Source organism: Rhamphochromis sp. 'chilingali' (genome assembly GCF_963969265.1).
Source record: "Rhamphochromis sp. 'chilingali' genome assembly, chromosome: 1".
NCBI classification, from domain to species: Eukaryota; Metazoa; Chordata; class Actinopteri; order Cichliformes; family Cichlidae; genus Rhamphochromis; species Rhamphochromis sp. 'chilingali'.
The window spans coordinates 50068415-50091781 of record NC_137929.1 but is presented as its reverse complement, the minus strand read 5'-3'; the positions used below and the strand labels follow the sequence as shown (position 1 = coordinate 50091781).

The following is a 23367-nucleotide window of genomic DNA, read 5'->3' as shown; positions in this document are numbered from 1 at the left end:
AAGTAGGTCAAACATAATTTGTTATTATTTATCTCTTTTCTTGCACTTTAAAATGAAAGCTAGACTGGACAGTGCTAAAGCAGCTTCACTGTGACTCATCTACCAACCTAGACCTCAAATGTGCCAGAAAGAAAACCACAGAGCCAATTGTCGACTTGAGACGAGTCCACGGTGCATCAAACAAGCACCACTGAAAGAGAAAGACAACTTTGTGCTACCTTGTGTTCAGAAGGAGTTTGACTCTCGCCGTCTCCCTCCATCTGCACGCGGGACACCCGCACCTCCCCCACCTCGTTCACGCCATCCATCGTCCTGATGAAGAAAGAGTGGACACTTCATATTCAAAGAAAAAAATCACAAAAATGTAAAGACTGAGCGGTAAGGGTACCATGAGTAGGGCATTTGATGCTAATTAATTCAACAGAATTCATGAACATATCAGAAATATGGGAAGTACAGCGCTGTGGGAACACAGACTCTGCTCGTATGTGGATTTGCTCACATGGACAGTCACTCCTGAGAGGCCCACTGTGAGCCAAGAAAACCTGATTCACTTTTCAGTTCCTCTTCATAGTTTAAATTCATAATTTGGAACGGACCAGTGAACACAGGGGGACATATTAAAATATTTCAAACCAAGCTTTCTGAGAAACAAGACAGCAGAGCGACTAGTGGGAAAAGTTAGAGAGACTGAATGAAAAGCTAACTAAAAATACAACGACTAGCAAGACAAAGCTTCAATCACCTGCTACCTGATTCACCAACGAAACAAACGGGAAGAAAGAAATAGAAAGTTAGGTATACAAGGCTAACCTGAGCCACAATCAGCTAACGAGAAAGACGAAGCAACTACAGAGAAGACAAAAGTTACTCAAAACAAGATTACTAGACAACTTAAGGTGGTCAGAAACCAGAGAACCAACAATCCAACACTAACCATAAACAAACTAACTAACAAAAAGAAGCTAGTGAAAAAAACAAACATACTAGAAACATAAGAAAAGTTCAGGAGGGAACATGTTTAAGACGATAGTAACAATTAGCTGGAAATGAAAAGTTAGTTAAACAAAATAACTGACTAGATGGTAAAAACAGAAACAATAAATGAAAATACAGATGGAGGTAAAGACTAATTATTAACTAGAGAACTGAAGCTCACTAGAAACAATTACAAGCAATACACGGCTAAACAGAACAACGAGGCAATGCTAAAGAGCAAGAGAACTGGAGTAGAAATAGATGCTGCACACTTTTATGGCCTCCAGGCGTTAATTTTCCTGTTGTTTTTCCCCACTGATGCTTCAGAAAATTCTTATTTAAAGAGTTTTAAACATTGAATCAACCCAGAGACTGACTGGATAACATCTGGCAACAAGCAACATGAGGGGGGAAAATGTGTATTCCCTTACTGGTTGAGGTCATTCACATGACACTTGTCGCAGTAAGGCGCACGGTGCTGCACCAGGATTAGCTTTTTGCAGGGTTGCATCACAGTTTTTCAAGCTGAGTTTTTGAGAGTGTTTGCAAACAAGTTGCCATCTTCAATGCAAACTAGAACAACCAAAGCAACGACAAGTAGGTCATTGCAAGCTCTTTGTGACCAGTTTCAATTAGACAATTTCATGGTACATGTGCAAAGACAATAACGGACTATTCTTTTCTAGATAAGCCGTATTCACCAGCAACCGCTTGCCAATATACATTCTTCCTTAAGCTTCAGCTACACAGGACTACACAGGACTAGGGACCAGTCAGGGACCTCCTGACCCCCTGATAACCCTAAAAATAAAGCTAAATATTAACAACAGAAAGACAAAAAAAAGGTACTAAGAAACAAATCACCATTAAGGTAATCAGGAACCAACATAAATATGAAGTAATGGCTACCAATTACACAATAAGCACCAGGAAAAGTTAACTAAAGACAAAATAGCACCTCTAAATGATAGAAGAACCAACAAACACACGTCTGAAAGACTAGCTAAGAAATTCCATTAAGGTGGTAACAAATATTTCTGGATAAAGATGCCTTGCTTTTGTAAGTTTATTTGAAATGCTTCTTTATGAAGTCACAAAAATTTGCAGTTCTGCCAGCCTGCATGAGGTATGCGTTAGTAGTGAGGCACACCTGGATACAACATGCCAGCACAGACACACCTACTGCACTCCGCCTGCTCATGCCTGGACCGCGCTCTGGATCTATGCCTCTCTCTCCTCGTCTTCATTCTTCCTGTCCTCCTTCGATCTCTCGGAATTTGCTTTTTCATCTAATCTAGTCTTTACGGCTGCGCGTCTGTCTCTCTAAAGATGCTGTGGTGACAAAACAGGAAGGAGCTGCCTTTTTCTACTTTCTACAGAGGTGGAGCCCCACGCTCTCTCCTCACTTCCTCTTGTGGTCTACAGTATCTAAGCAACGGACAATCCTGGAAGCTTTTTATGACGTGCAATTCGTTGACTTCAAAACATTTCTATGATAGGAAATGGGGCAAAGCTGGGAGAGAGCATGCATGGTGAGGAAAAGAGTGTGTGCAGAGCAGGTAAACTTAAAATGAACTTCGGATGCCTGCAGGGTGGTGGGCGGGGAAAGTTGTTGATGAGTTAAACCATGCAGAATAGTGACGAAAGGTTAGTAAAACTGGATAAGGGGGACACAGAGTAATTATAAACTTTATTTTAAGAGAAGATGTGATGAATATGGTTAAAAGGGGAAGATTTAAGTGTGTTTACCTGAGGCTAAGAGAGACGTGAGGCTCCTTGACCCTGAGCACATCTCTGATAGAGAACGAGGTAAAACCCAGGAAGCTCCTCTGAGACAGAAACAGAGCAAGACAGTTGTTTCATCTCACATCAAACTGCTTTTTCTTTGTGGCTCACATCATAGCCATATAAATATATCCAATTTCCACTGACAACAAGCTCTATGTGAAAACATCAGCTTTAAAGTAGATTATGATGATAAGACGCGTTTCAACTTGTGTTTTTTAGAATCAGGTCAAAAACATCGACTACACAGTTTCACATTTCAAACCATGTATAACATCAACACTTAACCATAACGTGAACTCTAATAGCCTCATCTGACAGTGTGGCTGCAGTCTGAGAGACTCAAGGACAAAACCTTCTTCTTTTAGAGGCCTGATGGTTTTCCTTAATAACAAATAAGAAGCAGCACTACTTGTATATCTCAAGTCACTGGAGATTGAAGCTTATCGTGGCAAACACTGGGTGAGAGCCAGCGTGAACCAGAGTAAAAATACTCACAGTTTGGTTCAAAACTCGACTTTTAGGCACAGTTTTGGTTTGACACGCTGACTCCACAGCTTCCAACAGACCAGCAGGCCTTTACCAGGCATTACAAGCTACAGTAATACCACAAAGAGGACCTTTGTAGTGCGGTCACGATCTCAGTTTCAGAACTCTTACACCCTAGAAAGCTTTCACAGGTCAGTTTGGAATCAGCACGTAACCGTGGGAAGAAGCCAGAGCACACGGGGAATTTCACAAACTGGTTTTGTGAGCAAAATATAGTCACTGACTAAAAGCTTCTTCCAGCTGCCCCGTCTTTCACGAGGGGTCACCTACTGCAGCATGCATCTCCTTGTGTTTGACTGGGCAGATTTTTACACAGAATGGCCCCAAAGGGATCTGGATTGTAAACCACTACACTATGGAGCCAGACACTGACAGAGCCAGAGAGTAGCACCAGTGCTATGGTTTCACTGTGCATTTCTTCTGCACCTAAAAATGAAACAGACCTGTACAGCACCATCATGTTTGGCCTATTTTAGCTCTTGAACTTTCCAAAGTAGGCTACTTATTGAAAGCCTCTCTTTCCTCTGTGACTACATACTCTTACTGCTGGGTGGATTCAAACACCAAAATCAAGATAAACTCTACACTCGATAAAGATGTGAGGTACTCAGTCTTCTCAGCTGAGACTATGTGCGTACAGCATCTTTCCTTTTAATTGAATTCTGTGTTAGGCAGCTTGTGCCCGTCACTACACGAACCACAGCTGCAACTGCACATGCCAAAGTTTATTAAGAACTTAAAGCGATGTTCAGGCCAGATTAAAGCTGTACAACACGTGCCCTACGATGTCAGAGCCAGGCTATAATCAGGCTGATATCATGCAGTCTGAACCCGACGTAACAGCCCTCACAGGGAAGACGTATTCCACTCCAAGGTATGTACAGAGCTGTCACACCAATTAATAAAGGACCAAATACACATCCAAACTCATCATCTCCACAAGGTCACGGCCCTGTTATCAAAAATCCCCACGGCAACGACACTGAAATCATTCGGCTGCCATGACGATAATCGGAAACTCAGAGGATTACCTTGACGAGTGAAAAGCACTCAAATCACCCAAAACACACACAAACACACACCACAGTGAAGACAAAGTGAATGAAGCTGCATTTACTTCAGTTGTCTGATATCTTTTATCACATCAAACATGCATTCATTTCACTGAGTCTGAGACTTTAAGCTGATATTCAACAGAGGCAACCATCAAAAAACTAAAAATACACAAATAAATAAAAACAGCAGATATAAAAAGACACCAACCCACACAGAAAGTAGCTCCCACGTGAGGATTCATTCATCTGAGTGATGTTTGTACAAACATCTAATGAATTTGGATATCTGGCCAAACATTTTGTGACAGGTTTTCATTTCTGTGTGTAATGTAAGGCCGATAGCTTCAGATGCATCTGGTCCACTGCGAGCAGCAGTGCAGGCGTACTGATGCATCAACTTGCATCAATTTTGGCCGCCTAGCCGAGAGACATAGGAGGAGGTTTAACCTTTTCATTTTTTAAACATGCTGATTTGCTTTTTAAGTTTCTTACTCAGTTCTTACCTTCCTTTTATTTGCTGGTTAGTTCTGGATCAAATGAATTCGTCTGTGAGTTTGTGCAGTGAAAACTGGTCGGTCAGAATAAGGCAGTCATTTTTTAAAAGTTCTGAATGTTAATTGTTTAGAAAAAACAACAACACTTATTTGTGTGATTACTATATTTAAATTATCACAATGCAGGACATGTTACAGCAGACACGCTATGACGTGTCCTCATTGCTTCCCAAGAGCAGAGCCAGCCTGCAAACAAACTTTTCCGAAAGCCTTAAAACGTTCTTCATAAGTAGAAATTCATCTTTGTCAGAGACCCTTGTAGGACGCTGAAAAGAGAAAACCACTTGAAGACAGACAGAAGGAAACCGGATATTGATGGGTTAACTTCAGTCATGCAAACAGTTGCCTCATTTCCTCGTTTGCAGCTCAAGGTTAGGGTTACAACACGCAAACATGCAAACACACACCGAGCTAATCTGTCTCACTCAGTTCTTGGGAAAAGCAAGAGGCTTTTAAGATTAAATGCAAATCACCATCAAACCTTGACACACACGACAATAAAACATCTCTATTGTGTTATTTCCACAACAATGACATTGAACTGATGCATCATCTGCACCACCAGCTTATCAGGAAACAGCATCAGGGTTATGCAGCGATCACAAACAGGGCCGAAGCAAAACCCTGTATTGCAGAGTGTGAAAGACGAGGAAGTTAAGGTTCACATATAAACCTGAATAAGCATCAGCTGCGAGACCAAACATGTATCAGTGTTTTATCAAAAAAAGTCCCCTGTCTAAAACCAATTTCCTCTGGAATATCCCTTAAAGTTAAAAAGCCACTCAAGACTGTCAACCTTCCTCTACACATACAGAGCATGTTTCCATTCACTTAGCGTGGCCTTAGTCGCTGTGTAAGAGTGCTGAGGGCTACTTTTGAAAATTTCCGGTCTCTAAACTCAGCTGAAGGCTCGTAGAAGGCTTTGATCTCTGCCTCAAAGACCATCGTCGGAAACCTGCGATAAATTTTTGCTTCTATTTTGTAATCGTCCAGCATTTGATGCCTGGCCGGTCAGGTCTGTGGCTAAAGTAGCTGACTGTAGCTTAGGGATGGACGGCTAGCTATCAAAGCAGACACATCTCTAAACTTAAACCTTAACAAATACCAAAATAAATAAAGTTATATTTAATCCCTTACAGTTGAAACTATCCACAGAGACTGAAGCAGATTTTTGTAGGGCTGTAAGCGGGCTTATTTCTGCTGCTAGTAAGGAGTTTTAAACATGGGAATCTACGGGGTTTGATGCATGTGGACTTTCCCTACCTGTCCAGCAGAGATGCTGTGGCCGTCTCCTGGCGGTCGGAGACAGTCGGTGCATGCCTTCATGGCCCTCTGCATCCTCAGAAAGTTGGTTTTTTAAAAAGTGACTTCCTGTTTCTGCTCTGACTCTCACTATTTCAGTCTATATTTCTTTCTAGGATTTCCTGCTTTCTAACATCAGCTGAAGATTTGATTAACCAGCTGAATCTATACAATGACACACAAAGGAAGTGAGTCACAGGTACACATCCCAATATATTAAGCATGTGAACTTTTAAAACAATCAAACTTTTCTTTATTCTTAATATCAAACTGACTTTTTAAATAAGCTTCTGTCAGCTGCTGCCACCTCACCTGTGTCTGCTCATCAGTCTTTAAGGACATTTATTAATAGTTTAATGTCACTTTTCTAATGTAATGATTCCATATTGCCAGGTGCTCACTCCATGCAGGCAGCTTTTACTGCAGTTTCATGCATTTAGATATACCCAGGTCCTACTGCCAGTACAATGCTGCGATTTGGTTGCAATCTCAAAACTGTACGCTCATTATTAACAAATATATTTGAAATGAATTTGAACCCAAAACAAAAGCAGGTAAAGTTTTACAAATCTAAACTGAAGCTGCTGCACAGACACACTGCTGGACAATCAGAAATACAGCCCAGCTACAGCACCTGCAACACTCATCTGCACCTGAACGCATCCTCGATGTTAAAGACTATTTGATATTTTAACGCTGACTTTGGCAGCAGCTGTACGAGCAGATTTCTCCTGCTCGTGATGCATTTCCAAGCAGGCGTTCAACAAAACTGTGGATAAAACAAGAGAAACGTGAAGCAGAAGGAGAGCAGGTTCATCCATTGGTCCAGGAATTAAGCGTCTCAGAAAACATCGAACACAAAAAATAAACTCAGTGTCGGCTTTGGTTGTCCCTTCTGATCCGTCTCCAGCTGAAAAGACCAACACACACCGGCCGAGTATCCTCCCGCTCCCTCCGCCTCCTATTTCGTCATGGCCGACTGGATTAAAAACACACGCCCCTGAGCATCATGGGAAACAATTGAACTGGCTGGCAGCTTGGAGTTTGGCAAAGAGGACGGAGGGAAAAGAGCTGAAAACGGAAATATTTGCTTTTCTGTAATCTCACTTTCTCTCTCGTGTTACTCTTTCAACCAGCTGTGTGTGTGTGTGTGTGTGTGTGTGTGTGTGTGTGTGTGTGTGTGTGTGTGTGTGTGTGTGTGTGTGTGTGTGAGTGAGAGAGAGGCAGATTAAGTGACCCAAAAGAGAAAATGAGTGTGCTGAAAAGCTACCACTGCTGGTATCACACATGCACATAACCGCACCACTAATCCTCTTAAACACACAATTTTTCAGACACACAGGAAAAACACACACCTGGAAACACACACTCACATATATACACACACTCACTGTTGTGGAGTCGTCGCCATGGTAAATGGTGACTTTGATCCTGCAGTGTCGGTATAGCGGGAAGTCATCACAAAAGCACACTGATGTCAGAAACACACCATCATCTGATCCCTGAAACACACACACACACACACACACACACACACACACACACACACACACACACACACACACACACACACACACACACACACACACAAAATGCAGTTTGATCAATTCAGAGGAAAATAATAAGCCTAACTTGAGCTTAGCCTTAATATAACGCAGCTCATGTGCCATAAATGGTGTGTGAAAGAGGTTCTCACAAAAATAGCAATAAAAGCGAAGAACAGGACTTGGCAGTCTGTGTGTGTGTCTGCGTGTACCTCTGCTATCTCTGCGCTGCAGTGCTTCCTGACTGTGTGAGTGTGTGTGTCGATGACAGAGATGTGAATCTGGATTTTGTCTCTGATGATATCCAAACCGTGACACTCTGAGAGAAGAAGGGCCGTGGGAAAGACGTCAGGAACAAAAACACACGGTATGACACAGAAAATCAGCAGTGTTATAAATGAAAGCTTTAACGGTGTGTGTGAGTGTGTGTGTGTGTGTGTGTGGACATACCCACTGTCAGGTGCAGCGGAGATACTGTAGCAGCAGTTTCTGCTCCACCTGGTGGCCACAGAACAGCATTACATCAGCTGTGAACTATTCAAACCTGTTAGTTTAACACACATCCATGTGCTATTTTTATAAACCCTGTGGCAGCTGGGATAGGCTCCAGCCCAACCACAACCCTGATAAGGATTAGTGGACGAGAATGGATGGATGGATTTGTCCACTGCTTATTTGGGTTCAGGTCATGTGGGCAGCAATAAATAAAATAAATAAAATAAAAAGTATAACGTCTCTTTGACACTGAATTAAAACAACAAAAACTTCTTTGACCGACATGCTCACCTGCACCTCCATCATTGTCAGGGCTATCCGTGGTGGTTTGTGTGTGTTCCTGCGTGTGTGTGTTAATGAGCGTGCGCAGGTGTGTGATGCGTCTCCTCAGCTCCTCGATGTTGGCGTCTCTCAGGCTGATGAGCCATGACGTGCACTCTGCAGAGCTGCTCGACTGCAGGAACACGGGAGGGTCGCCGCTCTCAAAGCCTCAACACACACACACACTAACACATTTTACTGTGCTCACATAGTATGCGAAAAGGTTCGTTAATGTGTGTTTGTGTGTGTGTTACGTACTGACAGCCAGCCGTCTGCTATTGTGTGGAAGCTTCATGACGTTACATCTCTCCAGCAGCAACACCTCCTCCAGCTCACCAGCCTGTGTTAAAGTTTCACGTTTTCTCTTTAATAAAGAACAAAAAGACACGTTTCCTGGTTTTCTTGGTGTCTCTATGTTGACTCTCACCTGCTTCTTCAGGATGAACAGCAGGTTTCCTCTCAGACGGCAGAACCGCTCTGTGAGACCTGTGAAAGCACAGAACGGCTCACAGATTTCTGAACACTAAGATGGAAAAATCTGTCTAAAGGGAGCTCTGCAGAGCGTGTTAAATAACAGCGTTTTCTTTCATGACCTTTAGATTGTGAGTCAGGAAACTGCTCTGCCGGTGGAGACTCAGAGGTTCCAGGAAGTAAAGTTAGAGTGACTCAGGCAGGAGATGGAAACAGACGAAGATGACTGCAGAGCAGAAGAGAAAAGAGATACAAAACAAAGGAGAAGAAAACGACAGAAACATGAGAGAGCAGGATACAAAAAACAGAACTAAAGATCAAAAAAGAGAACTAGTAAAAAAATAAAGACGATAATTAAAGAGAAAAAATAAGAAAATGAAGATGAGAGGCAAAAGATAAAAGAGAACAAAATAGAACAGAAGATAACAAGAAGCATAAATATTAGGACAAATAAGGGAGAAGAAAATAGCAAAGAAGACAACGACAAAGGAGAGCAAAACACTGCAGTGAAAGTGAAGTTAAATAAATAAAAAAGAGAACAAATGAAAAAAATAAAGATTATTTCCATCAGCCTAATAGAGGTTATGATAAAGGAGAATAGAACTGATCAGAATCTCTTACCTGCCTCCTGCCGTCCGACCTGCAGCGTCCCTTCTTTCTGGAAGCTCCCAGATGTTTCTTCTTTGGACAGAGACAGCAGCTGGCTGCGGTTCACTCTCAGCTTCATCCTCCTCATCATCATCATCTGCCTGCTGACCCCGCCATTATGATCTTCTTCTTCATCACTATCCTCAGCATCATCAGGGTTCCGTGAGCGTCACTGCTTTCTAAACAGAAACACACAGAACAAATCAATCAGTCTTTATTTATAAAGCACTTTTCATACAAAAAAAATGTAGCACAAAGTGCTTTACATGGTTAAAAGCAGCCCACCCCACCCTCCAGCTCACTCCCCACACTCTCATTAACATGTTTAAAGTTTGCACTACAAAAACAACTGGAATATTCTGAGTACTGTGGCTATATTATTTACGTAGTAATAGTACCGCACACGGTTTACATACTTACATCCTTAAGCTAAGGCTTTGTGAAAACAAATACATGAACATAAAGCGGAACAAGTGCACCTGCACGGTGCCACACCAAGTTAATGCTTGACATTAGTTGTTGACATGACGGGAAAATGTTTATAAAAACAACCGAAAACTCGACTAAATATCCGCACGTGAGATAAAGTGATTCACAAGTGTTTTCCGCTTTTTCCGTGTCTCTTACCGGCACAGAAAGTGGGTTTTGGAGGGGTAATGACCAACTTTACCAGCCGCGGTGTGTTTGGATAGACTTAGCCAACGCCACAGCGAAATAACGTTTGATCGAATCAAGTATCGCGAGAGTTGTCTGTCTTCCCAGATGCGCTACTAACGTGGAACTGAAATATGTCGCGAGAAAAACATCATTAGTCAGTTGAATTATATCCCATCGATTTACTGTTAAAATGTGAAAGCTTGTGCTTCTGAACGTTAGAGCGTTAACACTGGCTGTGCTAATATGGCTGTAGACGATGTGCTCTAGGATGTTGAGGACTATTTAGAAATTCTCTAATACCTCATATTGCTATCACCGCCCCTCCAGGTGAGGACAGGAGGTTAACGCAAGCATCCCCTACAGAAAAACGAAAAAACTTCCGGGTGTGTGTGACTTTTTTTCCTCGTTCTTGATTTTGCTTCACAACTTTTTAATTAGTCCAGTTTTCAGCTTGTAAGGTTTAAATATGCGGAGCTGACGGCAGGGAAAAAAGCAGAAGCCCGGAAGAAGAAAAAGCAGAGTTTCTTTCAAAGCTGTGAAGGTAAAAACTGTCTGCAGTGTCTCGAATGGGCGCTGTCTGTTTCTGTTTAACTTATTTGATGACAAGAGGGACTTAAACACTCTTTAATCCGCCTTTAACGCGCATAAACTGATGTAAAAACTGGATTTAGTTACTTTGTCATGTGTGAAAATACTTCAGAAGTTTCTTGCAAAACCTTTAAAAAACTCTACTTGTATGAGGCTTTCAACTTCCAGCTCGATGTAGCAATAAACTGGAAACTGAGTGAATAAGAATACAGCAGGAAACTATTACTACACATACAGGCTATTACTAAGATTAATGTCGTAAAATGATGCAGAAATTCATTCTCTTTTTCTGTTTTTTGTTTGTTTGCTTTTTACCTAATCGTTGTTAGCTTAGGTTTCCTCTCTATTTTTAACCTGCAAACTTTTCACTAATCCAGCTGCAGAAAATCTTTAGAATTAAATAATAAAAATTACGAAGAACTAAAAAAGATGTAAACAAAGCACCTAGGCATTTGGTGTGTGTGTGTGTGTGTTTTAATACAGTTTTAATTGATTTCTTTATTTTATTATATTAGTGTCATTGTTATTTTTTTTATTGAAGATTTCATTATTAAAAATGTAAACATTTTTAAATAAAGCATATGAAGTTGTGCGGTAAATGGGTAAATCTGACTACATTTTATTCATTCTAATTTTTAATTAACTCTAATTGTTTCATGAATTTCTTTTTCAAGGTTTTGTAAAACTTAAAATGAATTTAAAAATAATGTATATGCGTAACAGTAGTTTAAACAAAAAGGTTTTACATTTCTGGCTTTTATTTGGCTCTACTCTGAGCAACAAAAACGATAATTTTGTGTTCACCGACTTGTTGGTGGAAGTAAAGCATATTTCCCTTTTAATAAGCAGACGTTTAGATTAGCTTAATTTTTCCTGTTGCATTGTTTATTTTTTAAATGCGGCCTTTTATATCACGTTTGCATAATAACTTTGTCTGGATCATTTCTGCCTTGTGATATTACACGTGAGGTCAAAGGTCACCGTTTACCTGCTGATCTGTCTTATCGCACACTTATAATGAGAGGTTTGTACTTTAAGTAAAGTTAAGTAAAGTTTTAGAAGATTTAACTTTATTACTGTGTTACAGTGGCTATTACTTGTCCATGTCATAAGAGTGACTGACTCACAGGCCCCGTAAATGGCAAACACGTCCCAGCTCGTGAGTGATTCATGCAGCTTTTGGATAAAGTTGTTCAGTCAGCATGTGTTTAAACTCCCTCTGTAATGTTGTCAGTCTGTTTTAAGATGGCACGAGGTTTGTTTTGCAGGATGCAGGGTGTGTTTAAAGCATTTGGAAGTCAGATAAGCCTTCATTTGCGGACTTTCATTTTTTTAGAGCTGTGCACTTCTGTGACCAATAGGTGGCGTTAGATTCTAGACTGAAAGAGATGCTGATCCTGTTTGTGCTTTTATTCTACCATGTTTTCCTTTAACTAAAGTAATCTTAGAAGCAAGTCTCACACTGCATGGCATTTATTTTGACCGTTATTTTAAAGCAATATTGAATATATAAGCAATACATACACACATTTTGTTTAAGAGGCCACCCAGGCATAAAAACCAGTCATATTCACACTGGCTTAAACAAAAGGTGTACAGTTGCATCACGTCAGTGTTGTCCTGGTTAAACATCCAAAGATAGTTTGACTTTAAACGAGTTCACTTACTTTTTTTTGTTTATTTTATGGAACACGATGAATAACAGCATTTTTACTGATAATAATAATTAATCAATAATCAAGTAATAGTCAGGTGTAGCTTAGCTTCTATTAAAGAGCTCATTCTAATAAAAACAGCTGGTGAAATGATTGGGTAGAAACACCACTCTGAAAAACTTTTCATAACAATCACGTGAACAAGTTTTTTAACAGCACAGATGATTGTTTTCTGTTTGTCTAGTAAAAGAGGAGCGAGGGAGGAAGAGGAGGATGGCCGTGGTGGAGCAGAGAGGAAGTGTCACCGTGGCGTCCGCTGTCACAGAGGAAGAAATTCCTCCAAAGGTGAGCCTGTTCGATGGCACGAGCAATAAGAGTTTAGTAGGACCTGCTTTTTGTGAAGAAGGGGGGAAATATTGTTGTGCAGATGGTGGTAGGAGGCAGAAACATGGACATGTGTATATATACATGCAGATAATGGCACATAATGCTGGATCTGAAAATTTTAGTAGATGCCTTTTAACAGAGGATTTCACTGAATTTAAATATAATTAAAATAGAAAAAAAAGACAAGTTTAGAGACAAAATTGGTTAAGATGATGGAGGACAAACAGTGAGTGTAAAGGCTGTATTGTGAGGTCTTGTTGGGAGAGCGATGGCAATTTGAAGTGGCACTAACATATCACATCACTATCAAAAAAAGTGTTAGGGAGATGGATGTTAACAAGCCTTCTTCAGGTTCCCCCAAAGAGGCATTTTCAGACTGGTACTTGTACTAGCTGGATCTTGTTGACCAATTTGTCCTTTTTGTATTGAGCTGAACTAAACAGCGAGTGAGTCAGGGCTTTTAGAAAGTACAGAAAATACGCTGCTGTTAACAGAAGGTCTGTGCTTGACTTAAAACCCATAACAAACAAGAGCTTTGTGCTGAAAATGAACGGAAAGAAGTAGAAAATTATAAGTGTTTCATAATCATTGGAAAAAAGTGTTCAGTTTATCAACTCATGTAAGCTGTAGCCATCCTGAATAACTGATTGTACTCGTCTTTAACAGGGCAGGCTGTGGTTTAAAGACCACACCCCAATGCTGCTGGTTTCCAGTAGAGTAAACATCAGCTCATTTGTATAATCCACAAACAGCACTGTGGACGCTTTTCATTGGAACTAAAAATGTCCAGTGTACAAACTAGCACGTTCTACTTTAAAGCCCTCAATTAAAATACTGGAAAATCTTAAACGACCAGTAAAAGTTTCATGTGAAGGACAACAAACGACATGCCGTTGCTCCTGCCGCCGCTCAGCAGCAAAGCATCAGAGCGATGTGTAGATTTAAAACAGACCTGTGGTTAGTGCACTTGTTTTTACATCTAATGCATGTGGCTGTGCAACCTGGCAGGTAAAAACAAAAGCGGGCAGATTCTGTAATCTTATTAGCTGCTGCCATGACAACAAAGGCAAACTGGTGCGATGAACATTCACAGTGAGCAGATGAATCAGTGATTCGAAGACCGTTGTTGTGGTTAATATTAAGTGTGTGACAGCGGGAGGCAAGAGTGGTGCTCCTTGCATCTACATGTAGTTGCTTTTTGTAAACTGAAACGTTTCAGCTGCTGCTCGTGAATATCCAGCAGCTTGTTGTTTTGCTTTTTTGTTTTCACGACCGGTGACTGACTGAAATAAAACAATGGTTCTTTTTTTCATGCTTTCAGTGGTCACATGAGAAGGTTGACGCCACACACGTTACACTTTAATACGAGTAAACTTGTGAAACCTTTTCTTTTCATACTCTTTACATTCCACTAAAAATGAACCTTTGCTAGACAGACCTCAGGGTTTATGCGTGTGTGGAGAAAATGTAGGCTGTAGAGCACAATTAAAAAATACAATTTTGCAAAGCGTCTGAATAAAAGCTTACATTACACATAAGTGTTCAAACATACGGTCTTACATTCTCTCCTGCATACACACAAACACAAGAATAATGGGAGAAAGGTTCATCTATAAAACTCTGTTCTCAGGGGGGCTGATGTGATGTTACCTCATTTGAGATGTTATGAGGGCCAAACACAAACGTTTCTTCTATTGCCACCGCCACAGCTCAATAAATGAAAAGAACACAGAAGTCCCAAAAATGGTGGATCCTCCATTTCACTCAAACCTGGAATACAAACTTGTTGGATGGTCTGTACCATACAACAATCCATGCATCACATAAATCCATTCTCCACAAAAAACCCACCATTAACATGGTCAGGAGGTCCAGTTCAGTGACTAAGAGATGATGGATTACCACAGCTCTGTATCTGGAAACTTGTCGAAGTGACTGCACTCCTAACTTTATGCCTTAGAGGTTTCCAAATGGATGACTTATAAAAACATGAGTCTTTGTGCAGTTATGATGGAGGGAACCATCCATAGAGGCCAAAACAGCTTTTTATTTGCAAACATGTTTATTTTGGATATAAAGTTGGGGAGCACTTTGGAGCCAACCTCAAGTGAACATTTTGTGCTTCAGTCCCAGTGGTTGTTGTGCTGGTTAATCATATTCATTCCACATTAAACTGTCTCTTTAATCTCTCATTTTTCTTTCCATGTATAAATTAGTTCGATTAATTTGATGACAACACTGTAAAATATATTAACTAGATTGATGGTTTGAGTTGTTGTCTAAAAACAACATAGAATCTGGTGGGTCACCAGTCATGGAAACTTTGATGGCTCAAGCCACCTGTGAAACCTCAGATTTGAAAATCTGCTGTTCGATTCAAATGTTATACACATAAATGGAGACCATTGGTAGCACCAGAGTTCTTCAGGAATAAACATTAAACATGGTGAAAAGAATAAATGAAATGCCTCCATCCATCCATCCATCTTCACTTATCCAATTCAGTGTCATGTCATGTGTTAACTTTATTTACCAAACATTGGTAGAAACTACTACAGACTCCATTAGTAAAAGAAGGAAAGTATTTCAGAAAAGGTATGAACCATTGAACCCAGATCTCTTCACAGCTTAAATCACAAAAAATAACAGCATGTCTGGCCTATAGTTAATAGATAGAGAGGATATCTATAGAGGACTGATAAGTGGAGAAACAATTTCTCGATAAACCTCTGTTATTGGACCTTTAATAACTCTCCACAGAAATCCGGACCCTTACAGTCACATATAAGCTCCTCTAACCTTTGGAAAAATCCAAGGTGGGCACTGAGAGGCTTGATTTGCGTCACTGTGTGCCTCGCTGTCACTTCAATGTGGCACGAAACCTTTGAGCTAATTTCCTGCAGCACGGTGAGCCTTCCAGGTGTGTGTGTGTGTGTGTGTGTGTGTGTGTGTGTGTGTGTGTGTGTGTGTGCGTGTGAGTGAGTTTTGGGAAAGTGAGTCATTATTCCATTAGAAAACATATGTAAGATATGCTTACTGGTACAGTAACTTAGAATCTACACCCTGGCACTTTGTCAAAGTTAGGAGACCACACTAAACGACTGCCCCTTGTATGTTAGTCAGTTGCCTCTGTTTTGGCAGATAAGGGTGACCAGTGTGAAATTAGTCAAAAGAAATGCTTTACTTTCCAGGGGTGGCATGTCTGTAGCTCACTGGATAATTATTTAATCGTGCAGTTTATAGCAAACCTACTGAAAAGTTTCAATTAATTGATTTTTGGTAGCTAATTATGAGCCGTGTCATTTCCTTTCGTTGCTGTTGGGTGCTACTGGTTAATGGAGATTGTTAGAAGTGACAACACTGGGCCTTTGGCTTAAGCTAGTCTATGGGGTAAGGTGCATGTTATTCATAGACATGCCAAAACCTTGCATCAAGGAGGTGATCGATTGCTAGCAAAAACAATTGTTTGAAACTGCTTGATTTGCATTCATTTGCGAGTATAACTGAGACCAGTCTAACCCCACAGACCAGTCAAAATTTGAATTTTGAGAAGGTCAAAGAGATCTGCAAGTAACTTTTAGATACAACAAGCTGCTTGGGCACATCATGTCCTCAGTAGACCGTATAATGATAGAAGCCGTTAATTAAACAGTGATGTTTTTTACAGGAAGCAAACGGTAATGGCAGCCACGCCAGCAACGATGTTACTGCCCCCACAGCTGAGACCACTCCAGATGTTCCAGAGGAACAGAAGCAGAGCAAAGGTAAAGAAGTGAAGGACTTACAGCTGAACACCACCCACCTCTAATGCCAGTGGTGTAGGGTATTCCAGTCCATTGGTAGACTATAATTTGGCCCGTTTATTCAAGTACCTTGCATAAAGTTTTAATGTACTTTTATTGTGCTTTGTACCTCATCTCACATATTTTAAATCTTTAGTTACTCTTATTTAGCGTTTTTTTAAATACAACTCTCCCAATAAATTGGGAAGGAATATTATTAGACATAAATGTACCCAGCACAGTACAGGTAATTCACATCCTCTCTAGCTGCAATATTCAAGTGATATACATGTTGCCTAGTCAATAATAATAATCATCCAGTAATGTAATGTATATGATTCCATGTACAGAATATTTTTACTTGAGGTATTTTAAGGATATTTTGATGCTCAGCTTTGTCCACTAGAGGGCGCTCCAGAGTGTGAAAACTGCAGCAAAGTCATTAGACTCCTGTTGCATCCAATCAAATGCACTGTTATTGCTGCTGATACAAGCATCACTATACTGAAGTGTAACTGTATGCACATTTGAAGTGTTTTCATAGAGAAGTGCAATATTATTTATGTGTCTGTCCAACAAGTTAACATTTTAATAACTTTAACAGCTTTTGTAGATCCAGTCTGATCCATACATTTTAATAGTTGAAAGAGATTATTGAAATATTATGATTACTTCTTTTTCTTTGTCATGCGTTGTGTAAATGGTAGGTTCATTAAATATAATTAACATTAAAAACATCAGATGAACTCCATTGTATTTTCATTGCAAGTGAATATGACTTGATGATTATATAAATTTTTGACCCCAACTCCAGGTTTCTCACTCACACCTGAGATACCCCAAGGTGTGGTGATTCAAGGTAACAACAGCAACCCTGCCAGCGAGAAGTTCAGAAGAGTTCGCAACTGGAGCATCACCAAATACAAGGTTGGAGGATTTTGACTAGACTTCCTGTTACTGTACTTTGGTGCCAGATATAATCTTTTACTATCGATCTGGTCTCCCCACAGTATACCAGGCAGGCTCTTTCGGAGAAGCTTGGCCGTGGGTCTCGTACCGTGGATCTGGACCTGGAGCCCCGCCTCGAGCTGCTCAAAGACGACCGACAGCGCTATGAAAATATGACCAGTCTGGCTCAGACGCTTGCCAGTCAGCTCTCTCAGCTCACAGTTACCCAGAAGAACCTCGGGGATGCCTTCACAGAACTCAGCGTCAAAACCCCAACTCTGCACGTAAGTATTGGGGATACAAGCTGCTACTTTAAGTCTACCTGCTAATGCTAACAGGATTACATACAGTAACCTTTGATGTATTTAGAATTACTAGATCCAGCGCTGGTGACATGCTGAACTCTAAGTTTCTTTGTCCAAAGATTATATATAAAAATGCCCAAGTTATGCTGTAAAAACACAATCTCCTGATTGTTTACTGTTTTTGGTCGTCATATTGATTGTGACTTGCTGAAATATTTTCCCGAATGATAGATGTCAACACTCGGGTATAACTTCCACATTAGTGCCAATAAAGGAGTAAAAGTCGAAATCTGCTAGTTTACCTGCTAGTGCAGACAGATTGTTTGGTTCCCCACCACAGACAGTATGAAAGACCTCACTAATTAAATAATATTAATGATAATAATAATTAAATAGTGAAATCCTGTGACGCCCAGATCGGAGAGCCTTCGTCATTAAATATCTTGGTATCTTGAAACCAAATGTAATGAGAGAGCTGTGACTTCCAAATATTCACTGGCTACATAACTAGCGTGAGCTAGTGTTATTCACTGTGGGCACTTGGAAGAAGCACAAACGTCACATAAATTAGATTTTCAGAGTCCTTCACAGTGAAATCTCTCAAGCTGTTACAGGGAGAGTCAGACAAGCTTACAGCATTTTAAGAAATTGGTGATAAAAAGGCTTTAATATATGGAAAAAGCTACACAGAGTCCATGTAAACCTTAAGAAATCTTTAAGAAATGTTTTGATATCTTGTCCAGTCATAAACTGGAATCCAGAGGACGATATCGCCATTAAAGATCTCGGGTTCAACTGATTTGCCATTTTTCTGGTTGTAAACTAACCTAACAGATGATTCAGGTTCATTTAACCAGCTATAGTTCCCATTGATGTGGCTTTTATGTCTCTATGCGTCATGCTTACCTTACATTTTCTTTGTAATATAAATACCAGCTGGAGTTTGGCATAAATGCAGACGCTCAGAGGTTTCTCTCCAAGAGCGGCGAAACGCTGACGGAAGCCATCAACGCCTTCACATCTGACATGAACACACTGGTCAACAAAACCATTGAAGACACAATGATCAATGCTAAGCAGTATGAGACTGTCAGGTGGGTTAAAAAGCACACTTCCTTTTTCCCTTTCTCAATAAATTCATGTGCTGTGACAGTGACTCTGCAATCAAACTAACATCCAACCAGAAAGAAGCAGGGAGGTCAATCTCTGCACCCACGCAGCAGGAAATTGAGATCAAATGAGAGATGCCTAACCACTACAATACAACAGGGAGCTTCAGTGCACACATCCGTGTCAATTTCCTGTCTTCCAGGATCGAGTATGATGCGTTCCGAGTCGATCTGGAGGAGCTGAACATGGGCCCCCGTGATGCTGTCACCGTGCCCAAACTGGAGCAGGCCCAGAAAGACTTCCAGACTCAGAGGGAGAAGTACGAGAAGCTCCGAGACGACCTGTCAGTCAAAGTCAAGCTGCTGGAGGGGAACAAGGTGACAAGTATTGGATTGATCTTTACCTTGTGCATCTGAAGTTAGGGAATAAAGATGGAGGTGACGACGTATGACTGAAACCATGTGACAAGTGAAATAGTTTTTAGCATCTTTTAAGGTTTCTCATCGTTTCCATGCATTTTTTCCCCAAATTATTCGACTATAAAATATTCTGTCACATTAAGCCATATTTTGTTGATATGACTACTTTTTATTAGGAGATGACGATAATAATAATGTTTATATAATAAAAACAGTTGATCAGTTTTTCCCCAGTAAAATACTCTTATTTAAATGACAATACGATGCTAAAACAAAGCGATGTGCACCGTTTTTATACCTGGTACAACAAATTCCCAATCCAGTGTCACTGTTATAGTTTAGGGTTTTAGCTAACTTTCTAATCTGCAGTGTTTCTAAGTTGGAATAACAATAACTTAAATAACCACATGTGAATTGAGTAAAATTATTGTAGTGTCATCTAACACAGTTAATAAAAAAGTGTTATTTTTTCTTTCCTATGCAGGTCAAAGTCCTCCGTAATCAGCTGTGGATGTTCCACGGCGCCTTTGCAGCTCACAGCTTGTCCTGTCAGAATTTCCTGGAGAAAAACATCCAAGAGGCCGGAGAACATCTCAACAACGTCAGCACCGATGTCCCCTCCTTCCTGGAAGAAAGTTGACACAGCAAAGCAACAACCAATAGAGCTGTAAGGCAGAATCGGAGGGAGTCAGAGGAACATTTGGCATTCATGGATTCTCTGTGAGAAAAGTTTGGGAGTACTCAGCTAGAAATGTTTAATGTGATTAATTCATTTATACCAGAGTGGAATTTAATTTGTTAGATTTGGGATGAATTTCCAGCCTCACAAAGAGCTCTGGAAACAAAGTTGAGTGTTCGCTACAGAAAATTGGGAGTTAGCAAAAATAATTTATTTGGGATGTAGAAAGGGTTTCATGGGTTCTGGTGTAACTCATGGAGGTCTGGAAAGGCCTTGAAAAGGTCTCAAAATGTGAGTCTGTAATAAGTCTTAAAAATAATTCTGATTTAAGAGAAATATCATCTCATTCATTCAGTAAAATGCATTTATTCATAGACATACAAACATTCGCACTCTCCTGGGTTTCTTACCTCTGTTTCAGTGTGTTGGGGAGTAAATCCATCTAATCCTCCAGGAGTCAGTAAGCCTTTCTTTGAACTTCCAAAATCCTCAACCACTGCAGTCACAAGCTCACAGCTCCCGAAAGTGCCTCAACACCACTGCTGGAAAACAGTTTCATAGTCAAAAAAGGCTGCTACAGTTCTCTTGTCTCTACCAGCAACATTAAGCAAATTAAATCTGAGTGTCAAATATCTGCAGATATCAGCAGAATCTAACTGGTGTGAAAATATCAGCTAATTGTTTTGGGGGTTTTTGTCATTTTCAACTTCTGTTGATGCTGAAAGCTAAACCTAAAACAAGTCAGTAACCTTTGGATTTGATGTGCGTATTTGTATATCGATAAAAACCAAAATGCCAAACTCAAATCCAGCAACTGGTTATGTGTGATTCAGATTTTGTGTTTTATTTATTTTGACTGCTGAAGAATGGCCACCTCCAAATGTAGCTATCACAGTATCACTGTTCTTGGCTGGTTGCCACTTGGTTTACATCACAAGCAACTCTGTCACCTCTAAAGGTCAGTCACAACAAAACAGTGATCGTGATGTCGATAGTGAGCGTTGGTTGTCAGTATGCCAGAGATTTAGGTTTAAACCCCTGGTCTGATTGGCTGTTGGTCATGTTCTTCGCTTGTTCACGGTGCAAAAACATGTTGGTCCAATGGTTTGCTAATAGCCAAAAATGTTGGTGTTTATCTAGTATGTTAGCACTGCTTGTTGTTTAATACCAATCTTTCAGGCTTCACCAGTAAAAAGGTTTTCCTTTTTATTTTGGACGTTCACATTAAGAGTTGCACATTAATAAAAGTTGTAGAGTTTTAAATAAATAACCACACAGGCACTGTTTTTTTTTTTTTGTTTTTTTGTTTTTTCCAGTAGGATTCATCTTGCTGTGTGTTGGTCATAATACATTGTTTGTTTGTTTTTTAGAGAAAGACAGACTTTTAGGGAACATTTGAGCAAAGTGTTTAATGGGTAAAGCTGTAAGAAAAGTTTTACTATATGTCGACCATGGTGCCTTATAAGTATAGAAATGTTGGCTAAAAACAACTTTCCAGCAATATTTAACCATCAGCCAAATATTAGAGTTGAACTAACACTCCTATTAATGTACAGGTTCCTGCACACTTCTGTTTTATTATTTTCATCTGTAAGCTACACAACCAAATAAAGACTAATGAAACCAGTTAAGTTCCAGGTTTAGGCTGTTTACTTTCTGAGCTCAATAAATTTTTTTTGGTGAGGAAAGGTCAGCTGAAGTTAGCCTTTTCAGGGGCGACTCAGGAGCCAATGCACTACTTTTATATTCGTAGATATGCATTATTTGAGGATGATGAACACATTTGCTACCTTGTTGTTTTTGTATTTTCCCAAATGAAACCAAAAATTTGGGGACTCTTCCATTGATGGACAAAAAAGCAGATGAAATGGTAAAATTGTGTTGAAATAATATTGGGGGCTTTGATTTGCTCGTGCCTGTTCCTGTTATTTTGTCCATCTACCATATTTTCTTGCACACTTTGCACCCTATCCAAACCATAGTCTGCCATATGCATTACTCATAAGATTGTAGTGATCTTCATTGAACGACTCCCTTATGTTATGTTGGCATGTATGAATACTCTTATGTTTGTGTCTGTATACCTCAACAAGACCAAATATGCAATGACTGTAAGATGCAGTGCAATAATGTCCCAACGACCTTCTTGCATGTAAATGTGTAAACTGCCAGTGACTTGAGTTCCCCTTTCCTGATGTATCTGTGACTTTAAAGGGAATTTCCACTGGGTGTAAACTGATACTCCTGTGATGTGTTTGGTGACCAAAATCACTTTTGGGCTCGACATCTTTAAGAAATGGTTTGGTTTGACTTTAGATTGTTAGAGGAAACCGTGCAACATTCTGATTGTTTTAAATTATATTTTGAGCTTGAATCCACACTTTTGATCCAAGCTCATTACTTCTTGTTTGTGTGTGGTGAATATATTGATTGACTGCTAATTTATTTTTCGACAATTAAAAAAAAAAGAGTAGTTTGAAAAGTAATCTTATCTCAAGGTCCATTTACTAGATTATTTTTCTTGAGCTTTCAGTTGCATTTGGTAGAACACCTGGTAATATTAGCTTAAAGAGAGGTTTCTGGGATTGTGCAGTCATCAGTTGTAGGAAATCTGCAAGACAAAGTTGAAAGCTAAGGAGAAAATCTAATAAGATGACCTTGAATTTGTTTTTGTGGGTTTGTATTTGATGTGTGTATATATATTTTTTTCTTTCATTAAGTCAGATGGTGGTTACACCCAACTTGCCAAATCTAATATGTCTAGAAAAGATAAGCCACAGTCTTTGAATTGACTGAATTGAGTTGACTTTGTCTGCTTGTTTTTTATTGAAGCAGAAAGAGGTTGGGGTTTTCACCAGGCAAATGAAAGTTTGGGGATTTTTCCACCAACACCACCACAGTTTGTTGTCAACTGGCTTTGTTTCAGCAGTTTGATTATCAGTCAGCTTTTTCTCAGGATTTTACCCACAGGGCTAAAGTAAAACTGAAAGTGAAAATATAAATTTTGCTTTTTATTAGACGTGAAGAAAAAGGACCAACATGTATGTAGACACAAGGCAAAATTATTTTACTCTGCATGTGTTAATAAACCTATGAAATAAAATCGATGAGTGTACAAATATAAAAGATTTTGTT

At 39.9% G+C, this 23367-nt stretch overlaps 2 protein-coding genes across 6 annotated transcripts in view; one reads left to right on the top strand and one right to left on the bottom strand.

The window, feature by feature from the left end:
- The window catches only part of LOC308400735 (type II inositol 3,4-bisphosphate 4-phosphatase-like), a 32007-nt gene extending 21593 nt beyond the window's left edge, over positions 1-10414 (bottom strand). For 3 of the 5 annotated variants that reach the window (XM_080888660.1, XM_080888658.1, XM_080888659.1), the window contains exons 1-10: positions 10330-10414; positions 9676-9881; positions 9011-9069; positions 8842-8923; positions 8554-8751; positions 8218-8265; positions 7980-8086; positions 7615-7725; positions 2728-2807; positions 219-312 (exon numbers count right to left, since the gene is read on the bottom strand). In XM_080888660.1, the coding sequence (XP_080744786.1) occupies positions 219-312; positions 2728-2807; positions 7615-7725; positions 7980-8086; positions 8218-8265; positions 8554-8751; positions 8842-8923; positions 9011-9069; positions 9676-9799 (903 nt within the window). In that variant the 5' untranslated portion in view covers positions 9800-9881; positions 10330-10414. The other 2 variants (XM_080888661.1, XM_080888662.1) reach the window with 2 other exon arrangements.
- Positions 10415-10704: 290 nt separating this feature from the next.
- LOC308401373 (arfaptin-1-like) lies at positions 10705-23367 on the top strand. Its single transcript, XM_080889560.1, has 8 exons — positions 10705-10900; positions 12847-12947; positions 16657-16753; positions 17586-17698; positions 17782-18003; positions 18961-19118; positions 19337-19511; positions 20038-23367. The coding sequence occupies exons 2-8, from the start codon at positions 12876-12878 to the stop codon at positions 20191-20193; spliced, it is 993 nt and encodes a 330-aa protein (XP_080745686.1). The 5' UTR covers positions 10705-10900; positions 12847-12875; the 3' UTR covers positions 20194-23367.